The following is a 26843-nucleotide window of genomic DNA, read 5'->3' as shown; positions in this document are numbered from 1 at the left end:
ATTTTGTTTCTACGCATAATGTACTGGTCTTCAGAAAGATCAAACTGCTACAACGCTGTAGACAATCTAAGTAAGAAGACAGAAAACAGATGAAACATTAGAAAGTACAGTTTATTTTCCAGAGTGGAATCTCTGGGAAGTCACAAGATCGCATGAAAAAAAACAGTTTGGTGTTTTATAAATATGAAACATCTCAAATTATTAAACAAAAGGAGTGGTATTCATGATTTTAAAGTCAGACAAATAAACCAATTTGCGCTCATCTACATACAGCTTTGCATCAAACTGAAAGTAGTTTGCTGCCATCTTGTTTCCCAGTGTGAATACAATCAACCTGTTCCGTTCCATCGATACGGAGTATAGCAAAAATAAGTGCTTATTGAAGCTCCAACGAGTGCCACAGGTTTCCATTTTAATGATTAAATATAAAAATAAGTAATTCCAAGTCTTTGACAAAATGCTTTCACAAGAGGTCCCTTTTGATAAGTAAATGTAAACAACGTCCGGGGTTACCATGAGCACATTCGGCAGCCATGTTTCAAATGTCAGATGGCACCACAAAGATTAGCAACTGGAAGTGAGGCAGAGGACTGATCACAATGCTGACATTTTGGATTCTGCCGCTTGCTTCGTGGCACTTTTAGAACGAGCTCCGACTTTACCGCGCGGTTCCTGCCACCACAGTCCGCGAGGGCCGGTGGCGTCCACGGCGACGTCCATGACCCGATCTGGCGCCCACCACTGCAGAAGCAGCAGGAACAGAAAGTCTAAAACGGCCACGAATGCAAAGATGGAGCCAGCCACGGGGCCACAGTGGGCCCTCAGTCTCCACAAACGTCTGTCCAGGGGAAGCACCTCCTCTCTGGCCACACGGTCGTACACCTGCGAGGAACACAGGATCATTCAGCGGGAGGCCCTCAGCTGTGTGAACCATCAGTAGATTTACATGCACAGAAGAACACAGATTGCTGTATCTATGTGTACATTCATCAGGTCAGTAAGCAGATCACTCCCCTCACACCACATCTTATTTTGAAAGCACGGCTTTCTTACTGGAACTGTATTAGTGATACAAGATGCAGCTGCTTGATGACTTTAGTGTGTATTTGTGTGAGGGTTCTGCAGGGATTTTCAGATGTAGAATAGTCAACTATTCGTCTGTGGAAACTGATTACCGTCTCATGAACCAAACATTTGAGTTAACATCCAAAAACTAAAGCTTCAGCTGTAGCTCGCTTTGGTCTGTAAAAGAATAAAAGCTGAAACAAGAAGGTCTCAAGTACATGCAAAAGTACTAACAGAATGCAGTCGAATGAAACGGCAGGTTTTGGTGTTGGTGAAACTACCTTTTCAGTCCTCTCAGCAACGTTTTTCCAGGTGTAGAGGTTTTGCACACGAGCGTGGATAGAGGCGGGAGAGGGGACGGTCCCCGAACGCTGCCGGGCGATGACCGTCTCCAGACCAGCACACAACGCCCGCACAGTAGGCTCACACATGGTGATCAACTCCTCAGGCAACACCTCAGGAATGCCCCCGACACGAGTGCTCACCACCTGAAAACAACAACAACAACAAAAACTAGATGTACACGTTTTATACAAACACACATAAGTGTTATCAATGCTGGATAATGGCAACTATTATCTATGGCTGCTTTTGTGCCACAAACTGTCCGCGGACGGCCCCATTTTTTCCCTTTTGAGTGTAAAACTTATTTTAAGCAGTGCTATGAGATCGAGTCGAGCAGCCACCTACGTGCACACACCCACAGGAAATCTGTGACAAGAACACTTCAAAACCTTCAGCTGTGTCAAGCCAATTCTATTCAGTTGAAAGGGCGGTTTCTGTAGAGCTGGTTGGTTTGAAATTCAGAAATGCTTCTTTTGTTCCTGTTTTTGGAGCCATTGGTAGTAAATAATTGAAACATGTTTTATACATTTGATAAGTTGTAGAAATCGGTGGTTTACCACGCTTTGTGTTGCCACATGAACGTAAGCAGAACGTTTAGGACAGAATAATAACTGTTTCAGCATCTAATGAAAGCAGGTTTCTCTGAAACAGAGAGTGAGAGACACAGGGAGGCAGTATGTCTTCTCCTGTGTTAAAATTAGTTGTAGAAAGTAAATGTAAACAGTTAATGCACCTTCCACATTTATTTCTTAGATATAGGAAACATTGCACCTAATATGGCCATGAGTGTTAAGATTATCCCATCAATCCAACGATACACAGTGATTTTAATTAAGGTGTGTTATCAGTAAAATCACCAGGTTGCCTTGTAATTTATCTTTGAACTGAAAGACTCTTTCCTATAATTTCCTAACCTTAAACTATTGTATGAATGCCAACACACCTGCAGTCCACAGCTGGCTCCTTCTACGATGGCCATGCAGAACGCTTCAGTGAGAGATGTGTTGAGGAAGATGTGACCCTGCACCAGAACTCCACGAACATCTTTATGCTCCAATGCCCCAAGCAGACGGACCCTGAAGTGAACCAATTCAAAAGGAGTGAGGCAGAATCACTACCAGCTTCCAGGGCTAAATAATAAGGATTGCCCGATTGCCCAGGGCAAGTAAAATGTCATGTAAATCTTACTTGCATACTGATTGGGCAAGTGGTAAAAAAAGAATTAAAACACATAATTTTGTATATAAATTCAACTCTCAGTAATACCTGACATTCAACACAATGTTGCGGGTAAAGTGGTATCATTTTATGTTATTACAAAGAGCATGTTCTTAAAGAGGTTTAAGTTGTACCCCCCTATTATAAAAAACTTCACCCAGCAGTACCTGTCATGTAGTTGGTATTTCTCTCTCACTTCCTCCAGCACAAGTCTCTTCGGTCCCTCTCCACCAATTAGAAAGTGCAGATCCGGATGTTTGAGGCAGAGCTCCGGGATTATTCCACCAAGAAGATCGATTCCTTAACAGAGGAAGAGATTGTGAACACTTGCTTCGACAATGATGACGCAATACTTAATGCTAATTTTTTTATATTTAGGTGTGAATTACTTGTGCCAACATGAGGGCTGGAACAAAAAAGGGCAGTGTCTTATTCACCATGACATTCTGCTGTCTACACTTTCTCTGTACCTTTGCGGTACACAAGACGGCTGACCACAACAATAGTGATCCTGTCGTCCTGGCGCTGGGAGGGGTCGGGGGTGAAGTCGGTCGGGTCAACAGCGTTGGGAATAACAGACACTATCTCCGGGTTGAGTGCTGCACGGAGCACCGTGTTCTCCTTACTGGTGTACGACACGCACACAGTGTGGTTGGTGTCGCACAGCGTCACAGTCAGAAGCTTGTTGGTCAGCACGGAGCTCACATCAGCAAAGCCGAAGAGTGAGTGGTCAGTGAACACCTGTAAATGACAACACGCTTTAGGTTTATGTCAGCAGATTATGTGCAGCGTCATGATTTTGACACCCGGCACACAATAAATCATATACCGTGTTAAGGCCCATGGTCTTGGCGTGGAACAGTGCGTCATGGCCCATGGCGGAGAATGAGCTGTGTGCGTGCACCACGGTGATGCGTTCCCGTACAAACACACAGCGCATCAGTGGGAGACTGTGGAAGCAGGTGGTGGCTGTGGACTGGTTGTACATCACCTGCAGGGGGAGGTAGTAGACCTTCAGTCCGTTGGTCAGGTGCCTGATGCCCTTCCTCCTGCCATAGGCATGCGTGGCAATTACCACCTTGTGTCCCTTTTCAATCAAACACTGAGATAGCTGGTAAATGTGACTCTCTACTCCTCCCATGTTTGGATAGAAGAAGTCGGACACCATGCAGATGTTGTGCTTCCTGCTGGGGACCCCGGCAACCTCTGCAGGAGCTCCAGAGACTCTCTGAGCTGAAGACTTATTCACAGCCGCTGATCTCCTTCGTTGGCCCATTGTAGATACCTTGTGTGGCTGTGCACCTCACTGAAATGATTGGTTTAGTGATTGATTAGTTGGTAAACAGCAACATGAATTGGTGACAAATGTATTTTGATAATGAAGAAAATGTGTCAAATAATTTTAAAAGTAAAAATATCATACATTTAGAGCTAAAGCAATTACATTAATCAACAACAATTTAGACAGTCGATTAATTATACAGTGATTTTTTAACAAAAATTGCTTCCATTCCACATTTTTAGATGTGAAAATCAGCTTTTTTTCTCTGTTAAATGTCATAAAGTCTATATTTTGGAGTTTCAACCTTGTTTTTTTTCAAATTGATTAACAACTTAATTATTGAGTTAATCAAATGTCATAAAGGTGTGGAAAATGCTCGTTTGGTTTTAATCTTCAGTCCAACAGTCCAAAACTCAAATATAAATTTAGATTATAATCATAAAAAATAGTGAAAAAAATTGAGAAAAATAAATAAATTACCATAACTGTTTCTAACTTACCTCAAGTACTTTTTAGTTTTAGTGCACTCTTTTCTTTCTTTTTAAATAGTTGAATAACATGTAAACCTGAATTAATCCACCTGTGGTGGTTTACTGTAGCATCTGTCTCATTTCTCTCCTGGTTGTAGCAGCTTCTCTCTTAGCATTAGATATGTCCTCGAGTGAATTGTCCCTTTAACTTGCATTTCAAATGTAGTAGTCAAGCTCACTCAAGTATTTACCAACACCTCGGAGACTAACGCTATCTGGTGTAATGTAGGTTAACTATTAGCCAACTCTTCTAAACTACATTGACATTGTTTATATCTTATCTGACGCTAGTTCATTACACATTAGCATCAAGCTAACCAACTCTGCTCATATTTAACCACTTTACTGAACTTAAAGCAGTTAGTTTTACTATCTGTCCGAATTGCCTTACCGTGGACAAAATGTCAGTCCTGTTCCAGCCTGTGAAAACACAAACAACTATTTTTCAGATGTAGATTCATTTCTACTCGCTCGCCCTGAGGTAGAAGCCAGTCAGCGCCTGTATCACTTCCGGGTGTGTTACTACGTCACACGCAATGACGTCCTTGTTATGTTTTTTGTCTCTTTTTATATGCCCCCTTGCTATATCTGTCTGTGTGAAGAGGGTGGTGAGATATGTTTTGCGTTTCATGTTGTGTTTTTATCTTTAAAAGTTTTTTTTTTTAAACTTGACAATTAGAAAACAATTAATGTGCATGTGTTCCAACTGAATCCAAATCCAAATCCATTAGTTTTAGAACAATGCCTTTAAACACCACTACACTAAGGAGGGAGGTAGAGCTATATATTTCCAAAATGACACCAAAGACCAAGGCTTTAACTAAGCTTAATGTCTAGATTTTCAATATAGACAATCGAAACATTACAGTAAAATTACATTAATGGACATAATCGGAGTGATCATGAACAAGAATCGATTGAAACTGTAATATAACCTCTTTAGGAACTGTTTATTTAACAGTTCAAATATGAGGACATTATGAATATCATAATTTAATTTGAGATGACTTTGCCTTTATCTCAAAGATTGTACAGTAAAATGTCATGAAATTCTACATGGCCATAGTAGGGGACCGCATGAACAACAATGCAATGAAAGTGTAATATAACCTCGTATGGATTTGATTTTATAACCTGTCAAATATGGGGACATTATTAATATCAAAATGTCATTTCAGCTGACTTTGCCTTCAATTATCTCAAAGATTGCACAATAAAATTATATTACATTTGACATGGACATATATGGGGACATCATGAACAGAACTCCAATGGAAATTTTAGCTAACCATTGAAGGAAATGTTTTTATTACAGATCAAAGATTATTATTAGGTAATATTATAATTTTCAAACCCTTTTTCAATTAAAGATAGTACAGCAGTGTAACTTCAGATTTTATTATTGTTGGATTTCATATAAGGTACAAAATTAGGTTGTTTTTTTAACAAATTGGGCAAATTATTGATCAAATATAGGTCTATTTCCGGTCTTTTAGGGCTATCAAAGCACCCGTACCATAGCACCACGAGTAGACGAGCATTACATTTCAAACGCCGGCTGACGTGACCGACTTTCCGCGGATGACGGACCACTTGACCGCAGTCTGATACTCCCATGGAGCTCTGCTGTAGGGACGTTTGTGTATATCTACAGGGTTACAAAGGTTTTTATTTGTAATTGTATGACAGGGTCGCACAACGACATTTAGATTGTAGTCCCAATTTGCCACATAGGAAATAAAACAAACAATAAACAAATATATTATATATGGAGGGTAGAGGTTAAATTAAGGAGTCTCACAGCCAGAGGAAAGAAGCTGATTTGAAGTCTGGTGGTTTGGCAGCTGATACTTCTGTATCTCTTTCCAGATGGCAGCAGGGTGAACAGGTTGTGGCTGGGGTGGGTTTTGTATTTTAATATCCCCTTAGCTCTTCTCAGGCTCCTCTTCTCACCAATATCACTGATGCTCAGTAGACGGGTGCCAATGATGATCTGGGCGGTTTTAATCACCCGCTGTAGAGCCCTCCTGTCCTGTGCCGTACACATCCCATGACAGTTTGTAATGTTTGCAGTCAGGATTCTTTCTATAACACCTCTGTAGAAGTTGACAAGAATTTGGCACAGGAATTTTGGCCATCTTAAGTTTCCTTAAGAAATACAGCCGGGAGCTTTCTTCACCAGGATGGAGAAGTGTGATGACTATGTCAGGTTGTTTGTGATGCTGATTCTTAGGAACTTAAAGCTGCTAACTTGCTCCACCTCAGCTTCATTGATGTAGACAGGAGTATGCGTCTACGCCTCCTTGGCTTTACTGACATTGAGCAGAAGGTTGTTCTCCGAGCACCACTCTGCAAGGTTCTTGATTTCCTCTCTAAATGAAGTCTCATTGTTGTTTGTAATCTGGCCGATGATGGTACAGTGTCAAACTTTACAACAGAGCTCTCTTCATGTTTGGGGTTCTGGGTGTACAGCGTGAGCAGGAGGGGGCTGGGCACACAGCCCCGGGGGGCTCCGGTGTTCAAAAATTCAATTGCCTTTAGGCAAATCTGGCAAATATACAACATTCAGTGTAACTACTATATCCCAAAGGCAAAAGAACACGCAGCATTTTCACACATCCTGTCATACGAAAATAAGTGGCTCGTCCAAGGACCTTTATGAGGAAATCACAGTAGATAGTAGATAGAATTTACAAAGCATAGTGCTGATATTGCACTGTATAAATATCACCCTCATGGTCATACAGGATCAATGACCTATACAATTGTTGCATACCACCCCAGAATTCATATTTTACATAATGGTTGCTAAGTGAATCAGATCAAGTTACCTCAAATATCTACAGTAAATCTGTAAGTATAAATAACTTACTTTTCTCACATTTGAAGTATAGCAGTTACAGTATATTGTACCTAACCAGCAAGGTACATTGGGGATGTGATTGAATGGCTCAGTTCCCTGCTGTTTTTCTTTACAAAAGTATATCTGAATGGTCTGGCAATTTATCATGTCAACAAGGCAGTTTTCCAAAGAATGCAGTTGTCTGATATCAATATGAATCCCATCATTGTTACCTGCCACAGAATCCACAAAAGTGCACACTTTCAGCGATCTATTTTTGTTGCGTGATGATTTTGTGATGATTGATAACTGATTACATTTAAATGTATCACTTCATCTTCATATCGTAGAGAGCAATCTCCTTTTACAGTCCTTGAATTTGAAGGGAAGATTATAAACACATCCTTGCAAACATCCATAAAAGCTTTCAAGTTGGACATCCTTTTCAGAAACACCTCATTCCTTTTGTTGCATGAACACAGGATGAAACCTGCCTGTAAACAGTGTTGGAATGGGCACAATGCCACATGCATAATTAACCAAATTGGTTGAATGTAGAAGCCTATATTGTGACATTGGAGTTTGTTGTGTGTTTAGATGTATTCACTTCTTGTTTCCTCTGTAATCTCCTATAGGACAAAAGACATGGAAAGATAAATTCCACTGAGAGATCCAGTTACAACAACAAATTTCAACACTGAAGAGCAAAAGTCGTTGGGCTCGACTTAACAACTGCAGGAAGTGTTGCACAACTCTGGTTCAACCAGTACAGCTCAAATGCAAGAAACGTGGAATAATGCTCTCTGGTGTTATGACTCACACTTACTTTGAAAAGTACAACAACAAGAGACTGAAAAGTCCAAGCAGCAACACACTGAGGATGATCATAAAGTGGTTTCTCATGAAATCTACTGCTTGGGGTCTTGGGTTCTGGTAAGGTTCTGTGGAAGAAAATTACAAAAATATGATGCTTTACATAACAAAATAATTTGAAGTCACATCCTAAACAACACTTTACTTTTTAAGGTGTTTTACAATATGTTGTAGTATGATTGTTGCTGAGTTTACTAATAATATTGTAATGCATTTACTGTGGAGTAGTAATGGGCTAAATGTAAGTACAATCGTCTCTGAAATAGTTAAAAACAAATAGTTACCAGGCCCTCCACAGTCACGGTTCAGGGTAGTGGATATGTTTTTGGCCTTGACATCACATGTAGGTTCTGAGGTCCAGTTGAGTTTAGTGCTGAGTGTGCTGTTGAAATGGTAGAGGCCAGCATCTGTGTAGTTTGTGTGGGTTATGTTAGTTGTGGTTGAATATGTTAGAAGCTGCCCATCCAAAGTCCACTGAATCCAAGCCTCTCTGTAGCTCCCGCTCACATTACACCGGAAAACCTTCACACCTCCACTCAGGCTTTCTTCTGTCTGACAAACACTGTAGTTCGCTGGTGAGAGAAGACTCAAGTTCAAATTGTGCAACATGTGTAAATTCCTGGGTGCATGAATGAGTGATCAAACACTGCAGGTATGCATAAGGGATGAATGACTCACCATTCACGTTTAGATATACTTCGTTATACGTGTATTTCTCTTCACGGTGAAACAAACATCTGTATTTCCCCTGGTCCTCCGCTGTGATATTGTTGAGGAGAACAGAGCAGTTATTGCTGTCCTCAGACAGAAATGTTTTGGTCCTGCCCTCGTATCTATTCGAAAGGGTCTTGTTGTATATTAACATCACCATCTTGGTTGGTTCTTCCATCTGCCACTTAAACTCCTTATCCAACTCTGAGCAGTTGCATGGCAGAAGGACACTGTCTTCTAAGAAACCTCTAATAGTCGTGACATCACCTAGAGTAGAAAAGATAAATAGGGATACAAATATTTGTTTCTGAAAACACATCTGCCTTGAAAATTTGAGTTACCTGAACTAAACTTGTGGGCGCATAAGTCGTGCAAATATAAAACCAACTGAGTTAAGTTCACTAAACTTGACAAAACTGTTGGAGCACATTCATACCAGAGTAAGCCTTTACATGAAGTTGCTCCCAGCAATTCTCTTAAATTAAGAGTGTAAGGAGTACTGAATTATATTAAGTACCAATGTTCATCATTGCTTTAATTATTATCAGAAGAAACAACCATGCCTGAACATTTATTAAAGACTGATGTAAGCTTTCTGTAAACTAAAAAAAAGTGATCTCTAGCGGTCGTCTGCTGATTTGCTGATCCGAGTGGTGGAAAATAATTAAGTACATTTTCTCATGTACTGTACTTAGGTTCAATTTTAAGGTACTTGTAGTTTATGTGAGTTTTTCCATTTCATGTTACCTTATTTTTCTACCACACATCCTTTTAGAGGGAATTCTTTTACTTTTTACTCCAAAAAGTCCAAAATGTATTTTTAAATTAAGATTTTACATTTGAAAAAAATCTGATAAGACAACGAAATACAAAACACAATTAAAAGTTAAACTAGTGGCACACAATGTTTTTGTTTCGTGACCTCTTATTGAAAATCAATGTGAGGTTGGGTGTCCTTGCCATGTTTCAGATATCTATGAGTTGTAAGCAGCTCCAACAAAAATAAATGTATCTAAACTTCTCATTCAGTTCATTTAAATAACAATTTGAGGTCAAATTAAAATAGTAATATATACATTTTCACAAACCAAAACAAAGATGTGAGAAATATCCAGACGATTAAAACAGATTAGGGCAGTATTTCCCACAGGATTGTGAGAGACTGGGTGGACCTCTGACCCTCTAGAGCGAGAAAAAGTAATGCAATTTTTTACATCTTAGATTTATATGCATCAATCTGGTACCCTTTGAGAACACAATTAAGAGGCAATCTATAAAGAATGTTGTGCGCATGTAAACTGTACATTTAGGCTACTCCAGTACTGTACTTATGTACAATTTTGAGGTACTTGTACTTGAGCATTTCCATTTTATGTAACTTTATACTTCAACTCCACTACATCTCAGAGGTAAAATTGTACTTTTTACTTCACTGCATTTATTTGTATATTTATGTACATTAAGTATATAAAGTGAAGTAAAATGAACTCCACCTTTACCAGCTGCCACATTAAAGTAATGAACACATTAATGCATCGATAATTGTAATTCAATGATATATTCTGAAATGGGCTATTCTGCATAATGAGTAGTTTTACTTTTGTTGCTTTAAGTAATTTTCCTCCTTCTTGTTTTCTATCCCATTAATTTAATTATCTCACAACCCCTCCGATTTATCTTGAGGTCCTTTTAAGGGACCAGACCCCTTAGTTGGGACAAAACTGACTACCTGCATAAAGTAGTTAAAAATGACTCCACCTGGACCCGCAGCTACAAAAGTAAAATGCTGCTTTTACATTGATGCAGCAGTATTAATCTAATAATGTTATATTAATTATAACATGTCTGTTAGTTTTCAAGAATGAGTCCTTTTTCTTTTGACACTTTATAAGTACTTTTAGCAGATGATCCTTCTGTACTTTTACTGAAGTAAGATTTTAAATTCAGGACCTTTATGAAGGTATTTTCACATTGTGGTTTTTTTCCACCACTGGCTGATCAGGTTTGTCTAGAAACGTTGGTGTAATTGCAGTCAACAGACCACACAATGTCTGCTTTCATTTTACATCTTTTACATCTCAATGCGTTTGTTAGCATTTTACCTATTTCTTTCTTTTTTAATTAATCGTATTACTTTTACATTTACAATAACATCTTCACTCTAGAGGAAATATTGTTTGCGAAGAAGATTTTAAATCAATTTGTAACCTCACTCCCGACAGTTAATCTGTCTCGCCTTTCTGTTTGTGTGATAACCGCCAGTGTTATCAGTGCTTCATAATGAGATATTCAAATAATATGAAGTCATATTATGAACTCCATTCTGCTAATTACTGTGCAGATTCCACTGACGTTACCCAATTTAATAACTCTGACCGTTTGTGCTTTGATGTTCAAACATGATTGCACAGCCACTCATTTGAAGACTCTCACTTTGTATTTCTCTTGTGAAGTACATGGAAGTGAAACCAAATTAAGATAATTGTTTACCTCTGAGATCATGGAAACAATGACAGTCCTGCTGATATTCAACAAATAAAATAGTTTTGTTTCAAACCATTTTGAAACATTCATAGGCTTTTTCACTGAAGCCCAAACATTGTGTTGTACAAAAGTATGACATGTATAGGGTGCATAAGTTAATTTAAATAACGGAAAATAAACAATACAAATGTATTTGCTCTATGTATTAATACAAATATTTTCAACTAAACAAAGCACTGATGCCCAAAGCTTTCATTTACATGGCATTAGTGGCAAAACTCTGTTGATTGTAGGGCTATAATCAGAGCAGCTGCTGGTTCTCTTAACATAATGTCGACAGTGTTGAATAAACGGTGTCAAGTTTGTTACTTTTATACTTTTTCTCAATTCCTGAAGCCACACAGCACTTTTTAACTGTCAGTATGGATTATTTAATGGGATTTAATCAGATGTTGACCCAAGATATCCATTCGTTCAGTGTTAAATCAATCCAATGTTATTTTATTGTATGGTAGCTATATATTGAATATTTGAGCATTGTTCATACTTAATATTTTTATGTTTACTCTGTAACTTCATTTGCTGCTGCTACAAACAAATTTCCCCCTGGGGATTAATAAAGTATGTATCTATCTATCTATCTATCTATCTATCTATCTATCTATCTATCTATCTATCAACACATTTGTATGGAAACTGCTTTAATTTGCCACTTGAAATCTTACAATAACTGAAAGTTGACTCGTTTATTATGTTTTCATTAAGGAGATGGCTTTGTAAAGCAAACTACAGTACACCAACTTTATATTATTTTATATATGTATATATTATACCTATATTTCAACTTCTACACTATTTCATTAAATTTGCTTGGTTTTCTTCATTACTTAGACCATTCAATGAGCATTGTTGTGGGAGTCTGCATCCAAGATTATCGTTGCCAACGACTGCTAAAGTAACAAATTTACCAGTATTGCAAGACAAGGGCTGGGGCTACAGGGGCATTATATCATATACTGTAAACACTCACATTTTCCATCTAGACTCGTTAAATTATAATAATACCAAAAGTTTATGCGGGGTTATTCTGTGGTTGCTGAAGAAGCATTTCCAATACAACACATTTTCAGAAGCAGACTCTGGTTAATGTAAAGGCTTACCTGAGACAATTACCACCATTAACACTCCCAGGAAGGTCCTCATGTTGCACCCTGCGGGTGGGTAACTATGGATCTCAAGTGAGGAATATGCGGTCAAATTGGTAGCCTATAACATTTCCTAGGCTATCATTATTCTATCCTGCTCCGTGTCGTGGGATTGTTCTGATTACATTTGCAAGATCCGCCGAAAACTGTTTAAAATCCCAGCCCGTGAACATGAAAAGCAATCCTCATACGTCCGTCTTCTGCGTGACTGAAACCAAGTGAAAGATCAGCGGTGGAGTTTCCGGACTATCGTCGTCAATAAATGAAAGGAAATTAATGGGAGGCCGCATATTGAGAAATCCGCCTCCCACTCAGGAAAAAACCCCAAACAAACTTGCAGTGCAGGAAACAAAAAAACCCTACGATAAGGGTTAATATTAACGTGTCGGGCAGGCCATAACTCATTGGTATAATTCAATATTATTTTATTCAATGTTGCATTTTATTGGATACGATATATACAATATTATCAAATAAATGGGTAACGTTAGAGGCTCACACACACACACACACACACACACACACACACACACACACACACACACACACACACACACACACACACACACACACACACACACACACACACACAGACTCACAGACTCCCCCGCCCCAGCTCAATCCAAACACACATCCAGGGATCAGCACAGTCACCATCGGGAGCTAAACAGAGAGGGATCACCGGGAACACTTCAGCCGCCGCTGCTGTCGACACACACACACTACCACCTGCGTTGACACTTTTTTATTTCTAACGGAACAATCGTGAACATAGCCGGGGTGCTGGATACCGGGAGGACGGCATGGGAGAGCTCACGGCGTTTCTGCTGTTACTGGTGGCGACCTTGACGCTTTCATCCGAGGTGAGTAGCGTACCAGCGGAGGAATCATATTCGTGGGAGTCGGTGCAGTCTGCGGGCCTGGAGCCACAGCGGCCATCAAACCGAGCACAGCGCCAACCGTCGTGTCTAATCTGATTAAAGACGTTATAAAATAACGGTTAAAGCCATCTATTTATGACACGAACACTGTGCAGCGTTAACAGTTATTATCTGCCGTGCTGCTACCAAAGATAACATGATTACTGGGCTTTGCTGAGGCCCACTCTTTGTTTGATCCAGTAACGTTTTAGTTGGTTTTCCCTTGACAGTTGTGAACATATTGTTCTACGTGTCCACCAACATGAAAGGGTTGTTAAACAGATTCACTGCGTAGAATCAACAAACCTAATATTATCAGCGATGCTCCCAAGGCCTACCGTTAGATGTCAGTGATTGACAGCTTGGCCCTGCCGTGTTGGACAGGTTTTGATTAGTTAAGGGGAGAATTTGTTTGATGTTTATTACAATACGACTTGTTGCAGGGTTAGTTAGTCGCTGTTATTTATGTATTGCTAACGTTAGCTAGATAGCTACGTTAATTCACCTAGCTAATGCAGTGGCTAGGGTGTAGACAGCTAACTTGTGCTAATGTTAGCTTCTTCCAGAATAAGACACACAACGTCGTATGCAGTCAGTTTGCCTTCTTATACACAGTATATGGTTGGTCCTCTTTAACATCTTAAAGGTTTCAAATAGGCACGTCCAATACACCAGCTATACCTGACAAATACAGCACGTTAAGCACAGTTGGTTATAAGTTAAACCCCCTGATACAAATAGAGGTTTTTAGCTATGCTAATTTGGAGTGCTACTGCATCGACCTGGACGACCTGGACCACCTGGACTAGTCTAGCAGCGTTGCAGCTGCAGGGTGGTGATATTGCTGAGGAGAAGGGAAAAAGGATGCAGCCTTTTTTTTTTTTTTTTTTTTTTTAGTTTCACACAAGCAAGATGGCGCTTGCTGCTTCTGGTGCCGTGCAGGACGAGGGAGACATACAGAGCTTAGGATCAGCTGGATATAGGATGAACAGGGTCTACAACGCTTAATGCAAACCAGTAGATGCATACAGTGTTTTTTTCATCACTTCATCATTTAGGAGAGTAAGCAAGTTAGGGAGACAGTACTCTTGGTTTCACACCCAAAACTAACCCCTGTGTGCTGCAGAGAAAATGTCTCTGTGCAGAATTATCCAGGACACACTTTTTCAAGACCTTTCATCAATTAATATCACCACATTGTCGTACCTGTGATCGTCCTGAGATACTATAGCTGCTCTGTTGCTGGTCTGGATAAAGGGCATGAAATAAATCATGTTCTGCTGTATTTTTCTTTGCTATTTTGTTACAATACTGGTCATAGTTTATATCTTTGCTGTACTATTTTTCTGTTATTTTAAGATCGCTTTTTTTCACAGCATGATATGATATGTCTGGTGAGATTAGCTTTATAGCCTATCCATTTAATGTAGTTAAACCTGCCCTTTGGGTGGCAATGTATTTCATGTTTTTTAAGCTGCAGGCTGAGTCACGATTGAAAGTGTCACACAGGCCCTGCAGCACAATACCTAGATGTGATAAGATGTGGCATGGCCTGCTGCAACACTCCTACAGTCACAGTGTTTTTTTTAGCTTTTTCTTTTGTGTAAGACCAGGTTTGACTGGTTGTCTCAGTGTAATACGATACTAACAAGCATAGGAGCATCTTACTGGTAGCTTAGCACATGGCTTGATATATCTGTGTCTTGTGTTTTTAACAAACGTGATTTGAAGCACATTAGCCTGTGATAAGTGGGGTGAACAATTGCCCATTGACTGATGTACTCAGACTTGTGTGATTTGAAGCACAGGTTGGCAGGTTAACACCATTTTGTTTTATAATGAAGCCTGTAACACACTTTCTGTGTTCAAGTATCCACTGATACATGCACCAACTGCTTATTGCTCCAGTTTGTATTTTCCTATTTTAAGTTTTTTGATTACAACATTATGAGTAGGACTGCAGTGATGTATGATGCAAGGCGCTCAATTAAACGAAGGAAATTGCGCAAGTAGATAAATGATGGATGACATTATGCAATGTGCTGATGAGGTGATAATCCTAACTCACAGCAATGCAGATCTTAACAAGCAAACATAGCATGAAGCCAGAATTAGTCATTAAAAGATTGTTAGCAGATGGCTTGGTGGCTAGAGTAATGTCAGCTTGCAGCGTCAGCCTATTGGATTTCTGCCAGAAAAATTCAAGGCCCAGAATTGGAAACATCGAAACATCCTCCAATTGTTTACGCTAACGAAAACGAGTGGAAAACAATGAAAGCAGACTGCTATCAGCTGTGTCCTATTGGAAAATTAGAAGACCAAAGTCGGTTCAGTTGAAAGAAGAGGTTGTTTTTCACCTCATATTTTGATTTTAATAGCCGGTGAGCTTCAGTAAGTTTCTCTATATTAAAGAACGCTCATTGAACGTTCTTTAATATAGGAAATGATTAAAACCCCATAAGACCGGCTAACAAAGGGCACACGTGCTGCCCTGTGGCTGTAATGCTTAGCTCACCGGCTTATGGGCTCAATGGGATGAAACGGGAGTGTCTTTCCTTGCTTGGGCTTAAACCAGTAGCAAATTCCTTTATTTATTTATATAACAACAACTTAAATATGCTGCGATATTATCAAGTACTTTAAAAAGGCCTTTATCCTTATGATTCGCTAATCCCAGTATTGCATATAGAGACAGAAGTATGTGTAGGATTGTATGTGAAAGGCAGTCTTACAAACTGAGAGGGGCTAAGTATACATACGCTGCATCAGGAGATGTTCATGGTTAAGTTATACTTTAGCCAGTCTGGTACCGTCAATCTTCATTTTTCTTCCTCTTGTCTGTCCAGGTGCCTGCTGATGACTCTGTGGGTTTGCTAACTGAGCCCCAGGTGGCCATGTTCTGCGGGAAGCTCAACATGCACATCAATGTGCAGAGTGGCAAATGGGAGTCTGACCTCTCGGGCACGAAGAGCTGCATCGGCACCAAGGAGGGCATCCTGCAGTACTGCCAAGAGGTATTTAAACTGAGTGAGAGTGAGAGTGAGAGTGAGAGTGAGAGTGAGAGAGTGAGAGTGAGAGTAAGAGAGTGAGAGTAAGAGAGTGAGAGCTAATGTATGTAGAAAGAACATACAAATCTCTCCCTTCTCTCCAGGTGTACCCAGAGTTGCAGATTACAAATGTTGTGGAGGCCAACCAGCCCGTCAGCATCCAGAACTGGTGCAAGAAAGGCCGCAAGCAGTGCCGCAGTCACACACACATTGTGGTGCCATACCGTTGTCTGGGTAATCCTTTTTGACTGATGCAGTTCTATGTGTATGGTTGAGAATGGATATGCAAACTACCTGTACTGAGCAAATTAATGTTCATGTTGCAGTTGGGGAGTTTGTGAGCGATGCCCTGCTCGTGCCTGACAAGTGTAAGTTCCTGCACCAGGAGCGTATGGACCAGTGTGAGAGCCATCTGCACTGGCACACGGTCGCCAAAGAGGTGAGACAATCACAGCATTCAATGCTACTGCATGAACTTCTTATTGTTATCACACCACAATCATTACGTCTGCTAGTGGCTTTTTCTTTTGACTTCCATTCCTTTTCTATCTGGTCTTTCTGTTGCCTCCTGTTGAATGACACCACACTCCTTAATTTCATTTTTAACCTCTATTATGATAATAATCTGTGCATCAGAGCTGAATTATGAGTGTGGGGCTACACTCCTTATCTCCAGTCACCATGGCTCTCATATCTTTTTGATCATAGCCTTATGACATTATTGAATGCTGTGTGGTTTAATTTAGTTTTTAATAGTGTTGTAGGAAGTCATGATTATTGCCTGTTATTAAATTTAGTCCTGTGGAGACCGCTCCATGAATCTCCACGACTACGGGATGCTGTTGCCATGTGGTATTGACCGTTTCCGAGGGGTGGAGTTTGTCTGCTGCCCGGCGGAGGCAGAGCGAGAGGCGGACAGCGCAGAGCTGGAAGGGGAGGAGTCGGACGTCTGGTGGGGCGGAGCTGAGGCCGAATACTCTGATAACAGGTACCATCACTCGCACACATTCATCCAGCCTGAAGGACACATCGTTGAATGATATTAAATATATAATATATATGTAACATCGCTCTCCCGGCAGCATGTCACACCCGACCGACACAGAGGCAGCCATCACTGAGGACGAAGAAGAGGAGGACGAAGACACGGAGACTTTTGAAAGGGATGAGAACGGAGATGGAGACAATGATGAAGACGACAACGACGATGAGGAGGAAGACGACGACGTGATCGATGAACGGGATAGCGATGAGCGCAATGCTAACATCGCAATGACAACCACCACCACCACCACCACCGAATCAGTTGAGGAAGTCGTTCGAGGTGAGAAATCAAGCGCATACGCACGCTTTGTTTACATGTATTCATCTATTTGTTGTTTTTCATCGTGTGTTGTTTTGTTGATTTACGTAACAAGCTCCCATTTTGCTTTCATTTTAATTTGATCTTTAATTTGCGTTTGCCTGTGTGTACGTATCTCAGCCGTTTGTTGGGCTCGTGCTGAGTCGGGCCCCTGTCACGCCATGCTGGAGCGTTGGTACTTCCTGCCTGAGAAGGGCCGCTGTGTTCCCTTCTTGTTTGGGGGCTGTGGGGGCAACAGGAATAACTTTGACTCGGAGGAGTACTGCCTAGCTGTCTGCAGCAGCTCGTGTAAGTCCCAGGACCGGAGCAGTCTCAACCACGATGTGTCCACGAGCCTGATTCCTGTCCTCAGGCTGTTGCAGATTGTCTCTCCGTCTCACTCACTGTCTCTGCGTCTCCCTTTCCTGAGTGTCTGATGGCTCTTAACCACTCGGAGTACTGACAGGTGGATTTGTTTGCTCGACTTCTAGTCTTGTGTTGAGTATTATAGGATTATTGTCTCACCGAGATAAAAAAAAACATACCTTTTGATAGTCATTGGCTTAAATTATAAGGTTGATGATATTCTATATTTCTGTAAACAAATCCAATGAAAAGACTAAAACCAACAAAGCATCAGCCTGTCCCTCAAAATTGCCAAACTCTGCTTTTTTTGTGAGTTTCAGCATAAAGGGCATTCCTTCGTCTAGAAGAAATAGATCTTTAAAAATGTGTCAGATATATAGTTGTTTTGATTTAAAGTGTGGTGATGTCCTTAAACATCTGGGTACTGTAGTTTCAGCTAATATTATTCAAACAGGAGTAAATATAGCATCTGTTGGGGACCATATTCTGGTTTCTAGTCAGTATTCACAGCAACCAGTACAATGAATGTACAGTTTACTGAGAAACTACAGTGCCCATAACACATGTCAGCCAGTGATGTAATAGTTTTTGTACAACAATGGAGGACTATGCCAAAGAGGAATGAACTTGTTATTCATATCAACAATTGTTCGCATTCATGGGATTTGTTGACAATAAATATAGAATATTGTTAGCCATAGTTTTAAAGAAGCTTAGAGACCAACCATTTGACATGAAAGGTATCTGATGATATTTGAACATTGTAGTGAAAGAAAGATGAAAAGAAAAAAATGGAAAGGTAAGCTGATCCAGTGAGTGTCCCTTTTGGAAAACAGCCATGACACCCTAGTAGTCACTTACTTCTAAACCATGTAATTACTCATTTCATCGTTTTCACACTAACTGATACTTCTTACAGCATGTGGACGATGCAACATAAATATTACCGAACGTTGAATGTCGGCGTGCGTCTGCATGCTTTTCTGCACACGTGTGTTTGCATGCCCTGCAGCGGGACGGTCTGCTGCTGCGGCTCCGTAGCAGTCTGACCTGGCAGCTGTGGGTCTCTAAGGATGTCATAAATATGTCTTAACCAGCTGAGTGTTGCCGTGTGTTAACCGTCACAGTGAGTGTGTGAATCGGGGAGGGTGTTGTTAAAGGTTAAATGGGTTAATTTGCTGTTTCCACCCATACTCCTCAGTGGTGCAATGCCTGCCCTGATCCTGACTCAGCACTTTTAATCTTATCACCAGGCTCCCACATTAAATAAAGACATACGCACTTGTACTGTGAAACTAATCACCCTTTGTCCCCTGATAACCGGTGTGTCTTTTAAACCAATATTTGTGTTTCTATTAAAACAATCTGTATGTAGCTAACACATATTGTATGTTTTTAACAAACTTGAATTTCATGTGTCTGAAGTACTGAAACCCTGTGTGACGTTACCTCTATAGACTGCATTGTGTGTTTCAGATGCACTGGGATCAGTGTTTTTCCTCCATTTACCGTTCATGCATCCTCTTTTTTTTTTTATTTATTTATTTTTTTTTTTTATATAAATCCTCTGGGTGTTTTCTCCCCTGCCCTGTGTTTGATTGTGGACTCTTTGTCCTCCTCCAGTGCCCACCATGGCCCCCAGTCCTCCAGACGCCGTGGATCGGTACCTCGAATCTCCCGGGGACGACAGCGAACACTCTGACTTCCAGAAGGCCAAGGAAAGCCTGGAGGCCAAACACCGTGAAAAGATGTCCCAGGTATGCTTGTGCGTCCTAAACATTTCTGTGTGGGATATTGCCCTGTCGAGGTGTCCACATGTTTGTCAGTCTGTAATGCGTTTGTCCCTGGTGTGACCCGCCTCATGTCCAGGTGATGAGGGAGTGGGAGGAGGCTGAGAGGCAGGCCAAGAACCTTCCTCGTGCTGATAAGAAAGCTGTCATCCAGGTAGGAAACGCATCCCAACTTCTTCTGTATTTCAATGTCATTTGTTAATGTCAAAGGTGATTGTTGTTAGTTCTCTTATCTAGGCCAAAATTAATGAAACGTCACCTGTGTTTGATTAAGATGCAGTGGACAACCTAATTTATTGATTTTCAAAACTCATGTGGCATGTCGAGCGTCAGATTTTTGGCCAAGTTATTGCTCTTCTGGGTGTAGATGCATGTTTAGCACTTTGGATTTTATACATTTCTATATGAACACGAGTCATCGTAAATAGAAAAAGTGTTTTTCTGCCATATATTTGACTTGAATGGAACTATTAACCCATTTTTAACCCTCTGAACCCCAAAACCCACCAGCGGAATTGAAAAGCATGTTTTCTTTAAACAATCGCCAACACTACCCGATTTATCATAGCCAGAAGCTGTACAAAACGTTATCGTCAGATTTTCCTCTTACTGACAGTCCTTGAACACATGTGCAACACAGAAAAAGAACACAGTGCACTGCATTTAGGAGAGGACGGGAGAGGATAAGTTGTAAAAATGTGAATAGTTCAATAGAGCCAACATTGGTAACACTTGTAGGCACTTGGGAAAATGTTGGATATATAGATTCCATTGTTTTCACTCAGCAGCATGACTGCGTCCTCCACCACCCTTCATAGTAAATATGTATTTAAACACTCTTCTCGGTGCAGCACAGTGTGCGGTGAAGTGTTCTTATAAAACTGTAACTTTCGCTAGTTATAATCAGATGTATAATTATTATTGTTACTGTAAGATGTACTGTATTTGCAGCACTTCCAGGAGAAGGTGGAGGCTCTGGAGCGGGAGGCAGCAGGAGAGAGGCAGCAGCTGGTGGAAACCCACATGGCCCGGGTGGAAGCGCTGCTCAACAGCCGCCGACGCCTGTCTCTAGAAACGTACCTCACTTCCCTACAAGCCAATCCTCCACGGGTACACGCACACACACACACACACACACACACACACACACACACACACACACACACACACACACACACACACACACATACCCATGTCCACACATCTCTGGACTTTTCAACACAGACAGAGCTCTTGCAAGTCATGTGTTTAATTTTCATTTATTTATTTAGCTTGGAGACAAATAACAACAGCTGTCTCAGGAAATTTCCTGTATGTGTCAAATTATTCTGCAGTCATAGCTTGCAGGAAATATAGTGAAGTGTGTATGGAATATAAACAGCACACCATATATGTTTTGATGACGTCATTAACACAATACAACGCTGCTGCCTCCTCCAGGCTCGGCAGGTGTTGAGCCTGCTGAAGAAGTACGTCCGTGCAGAGCAGAAGGACAGGCAGCACACGCTGAAACACTACGAACACGTCCGCACCGTTGATCCCAAGAAGGCTGCACAGATCCGACCTCAGGTACTCTACCTCACGTACATACAATCAAAAACCCCTTTTAGCTGTTTCAAACCTTTAATGTAACTTCTTCGCTTCCTTTAGGTGTTGACCCACCTACGTGTGATTGATGAGAGGATGAATCAGTCCGTCGATCTGCTCTACAAAGTGCCCAGTGTGGCGAATGAGATCCAAAACCAAGTCTGTAAGTGTTTTAGACTTCTTACTAACTGTATGAATGACTGCTTTTCACACATCTGCATTGGGAGTCAGGGTATGATGATGCTGTTAAACTTTGTTAAACATTAGAATATCATAAAATAGAAAGAGATTACCACAAGTTAATCTTAGTATCATATAGCGTTGACACAATTAAAGTTGATCAATTGATTAGTCGATCAACAGCAATGTGGTTTATGGATCAAATGTTGAAAAATTCACCAGTTTCAGCTTCTCATATTTCTGTTATAATTATGATAATGAATTGAATATCTATAAACAGGTTTAATGACGTTGTTCAGACATTTGAAGATGTTGTGGGAAAGTGTAATCCTGACATTTTTCCATGTTTTCTGACAATTTATAGACCGAATGATTAATTGATTAGTCAGGAAAATAATCAGTAAATGAAAACAATGTTAGAGTAGCATCCAATGTTAGGGTAGCAATGTTAGGAAAACAATGTTAGGGTAGCATCCCTTATTAGTATGCTAAACAAGTCTTTTACATTTGTTCATTTTAAAGAGAGATGAGCTTGTATTGGAATACCGTCTAATTAAACCAACCTGAATATTACTTTACCTACACTCTTAATGAAGCAGCCCCTCACAACCTCTTGTAGTGCTGACTGAGGATGAAAAGCAGTTTAACTGCATGTCTGAAGTCAAGTGATGGATGGCGTGCTGATAGCTACTGTTAGTTTGTCTTCAGTAATCAGGACACTGGACACAGCGTTTCTCCCTCCCATCCATCATCATGCTGCATCTTTACCTCTCTCACACTCTCTTTCTCCTTTTGTCTTGCTAGCGGTTATAATGCAGAGAGTTCAGTCGGAGCTGTCTCAGCAAGTCTCTTCACTGCAGAGCGATGGGCGGGTGAGTCGAGTTGCACTCACTAACCCTATGTATGGAGTTTGTCCCGTATGGACCGCACTGTCTCTCTAAATAGAGTCACCTGTGAAACAAGACAAAGTGGCCACGCACACTAAGGAACTTGGATGCGGTGTTGGTAGGGAAATGGTGTATTTCTCTCCACCAGGTGTGTCTCCCTCTCCCCAAACAAGAAGAGTTAAATCTCACTCAATTGTCCCTCCTTGCTCCATTTCAGTCAAAAATAACAAAAATGGGGATTTATTAATCTCATCTCGTGCTAACTTTAGAGGATCATAACAATCGGGTATTGCGTTAGTCTGCAGATAAGAAATGAGACCAAACTTTTCTATGGATGTCTGTTTTTTGAGCCACGACAAAGGCTAAAAATGTGGCCTGCAATAGATCAGGTTTGTTTTTAATCCTAGCCGACTGCAGGAAATGCATTTATCTACTGAAGCAGTTGTTGATCCCTTGAGGCCGGTTGATAGGAACAAGGAGTCGGCAGTCAGTTACGGTATAAAACGAAAAAATAATATAGGTTTTTCAAAAATGTGGAATCGCTGCAACCACAAACGTTCCTTGAGCAATGAATGAGCACAAACATTTTTTGCTGATGGGTCCAGTAGTATGCAAGATAAGCCATGGACAGACAGACAAAACACACACACACACACACACACACACACACACACACACACACACACACACACACACACACACACACATAAACACACACATAAACACCTGTGGGCAATGTCAGACTTTCCACCTTTTAGCAGATAATCTGGATTAAATAGCTTTATCAAAGAAAGCCTCCCTGACAGTGTCACACTGATATGTCCATATTACTGTTGCTCTGTGTTTCAGGTGGACGGCAGGGTGAGTTACGGTAACGACGCTCTGATGCCCGATCAGGCCTACAGCTCTGCTCCTCTGGACCCTGGTCTGGACAGACTGGGTTTCATTCATCCTGAGAGCTTCAACCAGCCCAACACAGAGAACCACGGTAACACACAATAACTTAGTATAGACACAGATATTCTTTTCAATATCATAAAATGCATGTGGATGTCAACTTGACTTTGCAATTTGACATTTTATCCCCTTTTAAAGAAAACAACTAATGGTGTGAATTTCTCTGCAGTTGAGCCTGTTGATGCTCGTCCAATTCCAGACAGAGGACTCCCCACACGTCCTGGTGAGTGTGAGTCTGTGTGTACTTCTCAGTGGTGGTTTTCTCCATAAGGCAACTATAAGCACGTAATATACACGTTTTATTACATACTGTGTGTGTGTGTGTGTGTGTGTGTGTGTGTGTGTGTGTGTGTGTGTGTGTGTGTGTGTGTGTGTGTGTGTGTGTGTGTGTGTGTGTGTGTGTGTGTGTGTGTGTGTGTGTGTGTGTGTGTGTGTGTGTTTCGTTTCAGTATCTGCACTGAAGCCAGAGGAGATGCCAGAAGTGCGGATGGAGACTGAAGAGAGGCAAAGTGCTGGTTATGAAGTTTACCATCAAAAACTGGTACGAAAACACATTAATATGTCATTTATGTTTGGTCCTGCAGTGGTCTTTGCTTTGCGCACATTAACAGTTTGGTTTTTTGTTCTCGATGGCAGGTGTTTTTCGCTGAGGATGTGGGGTCCAATAAAGGGGCCATTATTGGACTGATGGTTGGTGGGGTTGTCATTGCAACTATCATTGTCATTACTTTGGTGATGCTGAGGAAGAAACAATATACTTCTATTCATCACGGTGTAATTGAGGTAAAGAAAGGCCTTTTTAGGAATAGGTTTTGAGTGAAATGCAGCAAAGTGTGTTAGAATCGTTTCACTCACCCTCTTTTACTTTGGCAGGTGGATGCAGCAGTGACACCAGAGGAGCGTCATCTGGCCAAGATGCAGCAGAACGGCTACGAGAATCCCACCTACAAATTCTTCGAGCAGATGCAGAACTAAAGAATCCAGACGCATCCCCACACTCTCACTGTCATAGGGTCTGCTCCATTCTGGTCCCATGGCCCTCAGCCCCAAGCACCCTCACTCTCTCACCTCGTTTAAAGGCAAAGGAAAGGTGTGATTTTTATCCTTTTTGACGAAAAGATAAGTGAAATGTTTGTATCAGTTATTTGTGTCAGTCAGGGGTTTGTGCCAAAGGTAAATGAAACGGAACAAAGCCTTCTTGATCCCTTACCCTCGATTTGTAAAGAGCCACTCTTGAGCTTATATTTACCCACAATTGATACGACAAGGGTACCATGTTTCACCTGCACATTTCAGCCAATTGCAACAACTTCATAATGTTTGTACTGAAAGGCCCAGTTGATGATTTATATGAAGTCCCGCAGCTGAGACCAGAAACATGTAATTCACAGTCCCTCCCTCATCTCCCCCCCAACCACACACACACACACACACACACACACACACACACACACACACACACACACACACTCCAATGACAGCTGTGCCGTGTTTGATGACATAACAGCTATTAAAGCTGGCGATGGGCGTAGGGGCTGTCAGAGAGCCTCTCCGCACAATTAGAGCCCAACTGTTTCAGGTTTGTTTTACAAAAAAGGAGAAAAATATGCAGAAAAATTATACATAATCAAAATATGTAAAAGTAAAAAAAAAAAAATATTGAATGTTTTTGTTTTCTGATTTATTTTTAATTTTTATGTGTAATATATTAAGACAGAGATTAGCTGTAAGTATATGTAGTGCATGGCAATATTGATGACAGATACAGTATGTTGAGGTCCAATGGAGCATTCCTCTTACTAGATATTTTAGCAAGATTGTACATTTCTAGTGTCTTCTTTGTGATCTTGTGATATGAAGAAGAGAAAAAGTATTCAGAACCCGGTCTGCTTTGTTGTCACACAGACTTGCTTTAACTGGATCCTGGCTTGTTGCTCTCATCCCCATGCTTCACTGTTGTGTTAGCTGCATGGGCCAAATGCTCTATATGTAATATATGAAGTGAAATAGTATCCGAAAGGAAGACTATTTTGTTACTGTTTGCGTTCTATGCACTCTTTTCATTTTGGAAGTCTGTTCACCAAATACTATCGCTGTTAAGTCCCCGATGCCGATTCACGCTGTCGCTGCACATTCTGGTTTTTATTAGAATGAGGTCAAACTTTAGAAAGGTTTTCTTAGTGTGTATCATTCCAGATTCATCATTCCACTCTCTCTCTCTCTTGATTGTAAATATTTGAAAGATGGGAGATCCAGCTCTCAATGGCCCACTTTCATTCAGAAACTCCCCGTCTTTTCATCTTGTTCATGTCTTCTTCGGTCTTTCTTTCTAAGCCCTATTTGTCCTGTTTATCCTCCCTTTCTGGCTGTGTCAGCAATATTGTACAGCGCAGTGTTTGCTTAAAATGATGGGACTTGTTGGGCCTACAGAAATAACTAACGTTTTCCCCTCTTCACACACATTCCTCCATCAGATCCCACATACACATTCTATTTTTCTACATTTCCCGCGTGTACGTGCAGCTTCTCTGTTCGTCCTGTGGTGTATATTATTTGTTGTCAAGACTCTTTAAGAGTCCTCAAGAGGTGAAGAATTACCATCAACACCGGGACAACTTGCATCAGCACAGAGACATTTCCCTCTCCCTTAATTAAGTTATCGCCACCTCCAGTAAACATGAATGTGACATGCATATTGTACTTTTATACCACAAACACAAAACATATCGCCTCTCTGCACATTATATCCACGTGTACAGACACTAACTGAAGTTCCTAATCAGGTGAATGTTTAAAATTTGTATCAATGCTCACTCTGGGTGTCTTTGGATGCTTGTGTTTAAAAAAGAAAAATTGTGCTTTCCCCCCTCATTGATTCAGTGACCTTCCTTGGTGTGTAGTTAAATGAACCATTTGCTTAGAGTAAGACAAAGCTTTCTACACTCAGTATACCATGAATAAAATTTTGAATGTACATAACTCGTGTTCTGTTTGTCACTTTGAATCTCTTCTATAATTCATACAGGACTATAAATACTCAAGAGATAGAAAGACTGAATCTCAGACAGTTAGAAAAAACGCTTGCCACTTTATTCCCTCTAGTGGACAAAAAAGGGTCCAACAATTCAGGGAACGCTAAATAAAATACAAAACAGGTCTATTAATGGAAAGTATGAAAATACACTTGTCCTGGTGACTATCAAAAACATGAA

The 26843-nt window shown here is 40.7% G+C and overlaps 4 protein-coding genes across 6 annotated transcripts in view; 1 reads left to right on the top strand and 3 right to left on the bottom strand.

Moving 5' to 3' along the window:
- Window positions 1-92: 92 nt before the first annotated feature.
- On the bottom strand, window positions 93-4947 carry piga (phosphatidylinositol glycan anchor biosynthesis, class A). The gene is given in 8 exon segments (XM_068704934.1): window positions 93-630; window positions 633-882; window positions 1347-1553; window positions 2354-2486; window positions 2796-2928; window positions 3099-3369; window positions 3458-3934; window positions 4832-4947. Coding segments are annotated over 7 exon segments (1533 nt in total). The 5' UTR covers window positions 3905-3934; window positions 4832-4947; the 3' UTR covers window positions 93-538.
- Window positions 4948-5822: 875 nt separating this feature from the next.
- si:dkey-192g7.3 (T-lymphocyte activation antigen CD80) lies at window positions 5823-12773 on the bottom strand. Its single transcript, XM_068735547.1, has 5 exons — window positions 12511-12773; window positions 8834-9133; window positions 8440-8727; window positions 8109-8223; window positions 5823-7911 (listed from the first exon to the last, which is right to left on the bottom strand). Exons 1-5 carry the CDS (start codon window positions 12551-12553, stop codon window positions 7845-7847), a joined length of 813 nt encoding a protein of 270 aa, XP_068591648.1. The 5' UTR covers window positions 12554-12773; the 3' UTR covers window positions 5823-7844.
- A 313-nt stretch (window positions 12774-13086) lies between these two features.
- Window positions 13087-26610, top strand: appb (amyloid beta (A4) precursor protein b). 2 transcript variants are annotated; one of them, XM_068704930.1, is made up of 18 exons: window positions 13087-13418; window positions 16322-16489; window positions 16627-16756; window positions 16849-16961; window positions 17320-17510; window positions 17605-17846; window positions 18006-18173; window positions 19854-19987; window positions 20100-20174; window positions 20972-21130; window positions 21461-21589; window positions 21671-21770; window positions 22592-22659; window positions 23524-23662; window positions 23801-23854; window positions 24081-24172; window positions 24268-24414; window positions 24505-26610. In XM_068704930.1, exons 1-18 carry the CDS (start codon window positions 13359-13361, stop codon window positions 24604-24606), a joined length of 2271 nt encoding a protein of 756 aa, XP_068561031.1. In that variant the 5' UTR covers window positions 13087-13358; the 3' UTR covers window positions 24607-26610. The 2 variants fall into 2 exon arrangements, with proteins under 2 accessions (XP_068561031.1, XP_068561032.1); XM_068704931.1 differs by lacking the exon at window positions 18006-18173 and having other exon boundaries at window positions 13133-13418.
- Window positions 26611-26699: 89 nt separating this feature from the next.
- gabpa (GA binding protein transcription factor subunit alpha) overlaps window positions 26700-26843 on the bottom strand; it is a 5054-nt gene continuing 4910 nt past the window's right edge. For both annotated transcript variants that reach the window (XM_068704932.1, XM_068704933.1), the window contains exon 10: window positions 26700-26843. This exon is cut by the window's right edge and continues 613 nt beyond it. The gene's annotated coding sequence lies outside the window, so the exon portion shown is untranslated.

The sequence above is a fragment of the Cebidichthys violaceus genome, unplaced genomic scaffold (genome assembly GCF_023349555.1).
Source record: "Cebidichthys violaceus isolate CVI_PGR_0920_01 unplaced genomic scaffold, fCebVio1.0.p SCAF_11, whole genome shotgun sequence".
Lineage (NCBI taxonomy): Eukaryota > Metazoa > Chordata > Actinopteri > Perciformes > Stichaeidae > Cebidichthys > Cebidichthys violaceus.
This window is presented reverse-complemented; position numbering and strand designations above follow the sequence as displayed.